This window comes from Diaphorina citri, unplaced genomic scaffold (assembly GCF_000475195.1).
Source record: "Diaphorina citri unplaced genomic scaffold, Diaci psyllid genome assembly version 1.1 scaffold8042, whole genome shotgun sequence".
Classification (NCBI taxonomy): Eukaryota; Metazoa; Arthropoda; class Insecta; order Hemiptera; family Psyllidae; genus Diaphorina; species Diaphorina citri.
Window position 1 is genome coordinate 9,016 of NW_007385418.1, and position 2,473 is coordinate 11,488.

At 38.6% G+C, this 2,473-nt stretch overlaps 1 protein-coding gene across 1 annotated transcript in view; it reads right to left on the reverse strand.

Moving 5' to 3' along the window:
• The window catches only part of LOC103522359 (dual specificity mitogen-activated protein kinase kinase dSOR1-like), a 9,260-nt gene extending 7,043 nt beyond the window's left edge, over positions 1-2,217 (reverse strand). Inside the window, exons 1-2 of the mRNA XM_026832549.1 lie at positions 2,068-2,217; positions 1,299-1,523 (exon numbers count right to left, since the gene is read on the reverse strand). Coding sequence (XP_026688350.1) covers positions 1,299-1,523; positions 2,068-2,217 — 375 coding nt within the window. The remainder of the gene's footprint in view (positions 1-1,298; positions 1,524-2,067) is intronic.
• Positions 2,218-2,473: the final 256 nt, after the last annotated feature.

A 2,473-nucleotide genomic window follows, 5' to 3' on the forward strand; every position in this document is an offset into this window, starting at 1 on the left:
TGAGAACCCGCACCAACCTCGGCACGGGTTTTTACAACCTTGGTAGAAAAATCGTTCTAAAAGCGTTTCGGACTCGCAATGCACGACGGGACAATTCCAGCGCGGGCCCACATGGTAACGCGTCAGACGATAGAATCCGTCCACACTTAATCCCTTGATACAGGTCCTATTTCCTACTCCTTTTAGCTGTTTACACAACTTATAAGAAACTGTATAACAGAGTTATTTTTTCCACACAGTATCAACATAAGAAAAATGACCAGTTCACAACACAAATCAAAACGATAGCAGAAAAAAAAAAAAAAAAAAAAAAAAAATTCGATTTAGGGGAAAAAAAGAGGATGTATTCCACATCCATAAAAGGAAAACCCTTCGACTGATCGAGTGATAACCTTTTAATTGGCGATGGGGTTACATTTGACTTACCTCGTTACCAGTTTTAAGGTCACCAGTAAAAGGTCTTCCTTTATGTATAAAAGACGTAAACGTCAAACTGTCAAAGGTTCAACCCAGACTATGTAGACTCTCTTATATTTTTACTTTATTTATACCCAAACTTAGGGGTTATTCAAAAAATCAGAGGAAGAAAGAACCAGAAGAAATGTTGTTAAAGGTCAACGGAGCTCAACCCAGACTATGTAGACTCTCTTATATTTTTACTTTATTTATACCCAAACTTAGGGGTTATTCAAAAAATCAGAGGAAGAAAGAACAAGAAGAAATGTTGTTAAAGGTCAACGGAGCTAATACTTGTAGTAGATGACTATTAGGGAAGAGTGAGTCTAGAAATAAGTGCGTTAAGAGGGTAAAGAAGAAACCAGACGGAGAACGAGACGCAGGACAGTGAAGATAAGACGAGTGAAAGAAAGGTTATTCAAAAAATGACTGGTACCACTCATTTTTTATACGTGTAAATAAACTTAAATAGGTACACTGTTCTATAAGAGTCACCAGTTCTTTGTAAAGATGTACTTGGACCTCTGGGCCTGAAAGGGCCCGGAATTGGGGAGGGGGGCATGAATGCGGGCGGGGACTCACTAAGCTTTTGTTTTTGGCCAGCTACACGTGGCCCGGAATTGGGGGGGAAGGGGGCGCATGGATGCGGGCGGGGACTCACTCTGGTTTTATTTTGGTATCTACTTATTTTGAGCCAGCTACACGTGGCCCGGAATTGCGCGGAAGAGTTTTTTTAGACGTGTAAACTATTTAACGGGACGGCACATGCGATCGTCACTATAACATCCTTTTAACCCTGCGCGCATCCTTTTACCGAATTATCGATTAAAGAATCACCTTACCGCAGATGTAATGGTGCCTAGAATGTGCTCGGGTATTTTCCCAGCTTTCTTCAGAATAAGATCCAGTGAGCCCCCGTCCATGTACTCCATGCAAATACTAATGTCTTGGTCACTGATGAAAGCTCCGTAGAATCCAACGATGTGTGCAAAGTTACACTCATGTAGAACTTTGAGCTCTCGGATAATTTGCTTCTTGATTGTCGGTTTGACTTCAAGGTGGATAAGCTGAAAATAATAAAGTTTTTAAATGGTAAGTTTTGATCTTTATTTAACTATGCCAAAAGCTTTTTTTTATCTCCTTAAACAATAGACTCTTGGATTAAAAAATCAAAAATATCAGCCAATCAGATTGCTTCAACCGAGAGTTAAATCTAAACCAAGTTTATACTCATATACATTAGTAATTACATAAAATTGGAGAATTGGACACAACTATTGTAATTTGTAATACATGAATGGCTAATTAGTTTTTATTCAATAATTGGAATTTCATTACATTAAACTTCTATTTCATTGGTTTTTAAGCATCATTTTGTTTATTTCTATTTATTAAACTGCATCAATAAACAGAACGTTTTGAATAATTTGTGTTCTAAATAATGTCTTTTAGTCCATAATCCCATAACGTGTTTCTTCTCTACTATCAACAAGATGATGAGGATCTCAAATAGACCAAATAGTAGACAACTTTGATTTTCTACAGTTTCACCAAGGTTACCAAACACCAAGAACATTTCAAGGTCAAAGACTTGAGAATCCTAATTCTTACAAGTTTCTTTATCTCAAGAAGAACTGAAGCATCAATTTGAAACTTCAGTCTGATTTGCGAGCGAGAACTTGAGTTCATAAATACGGGCTTGTACTCCTCCAAAGTTGTTTCACTCAAGGACACTTTAAAGTCACGGCCTTGGAGACTCATAATTCTCCAAGGTCACGGTGAGAATCGCAATTCAAGGTCACGACCTTGAGAATATTAAGCTTTCAAGGTTACGGCCTAGATAAATTCCAAGGACACTCCATAGTCAAAGACTTTAGAATCGTAATTCTCTCAAGGACACGCCAAGGTCACGCTGTGAGAATCGCAATTCAAGGACACGTCAAGGTCACGGCCATGAGAATATCAAGTTTTCAAGGTCACTTCAATCAGTCCGAATCCGAATGGAGCACCGCGGGCG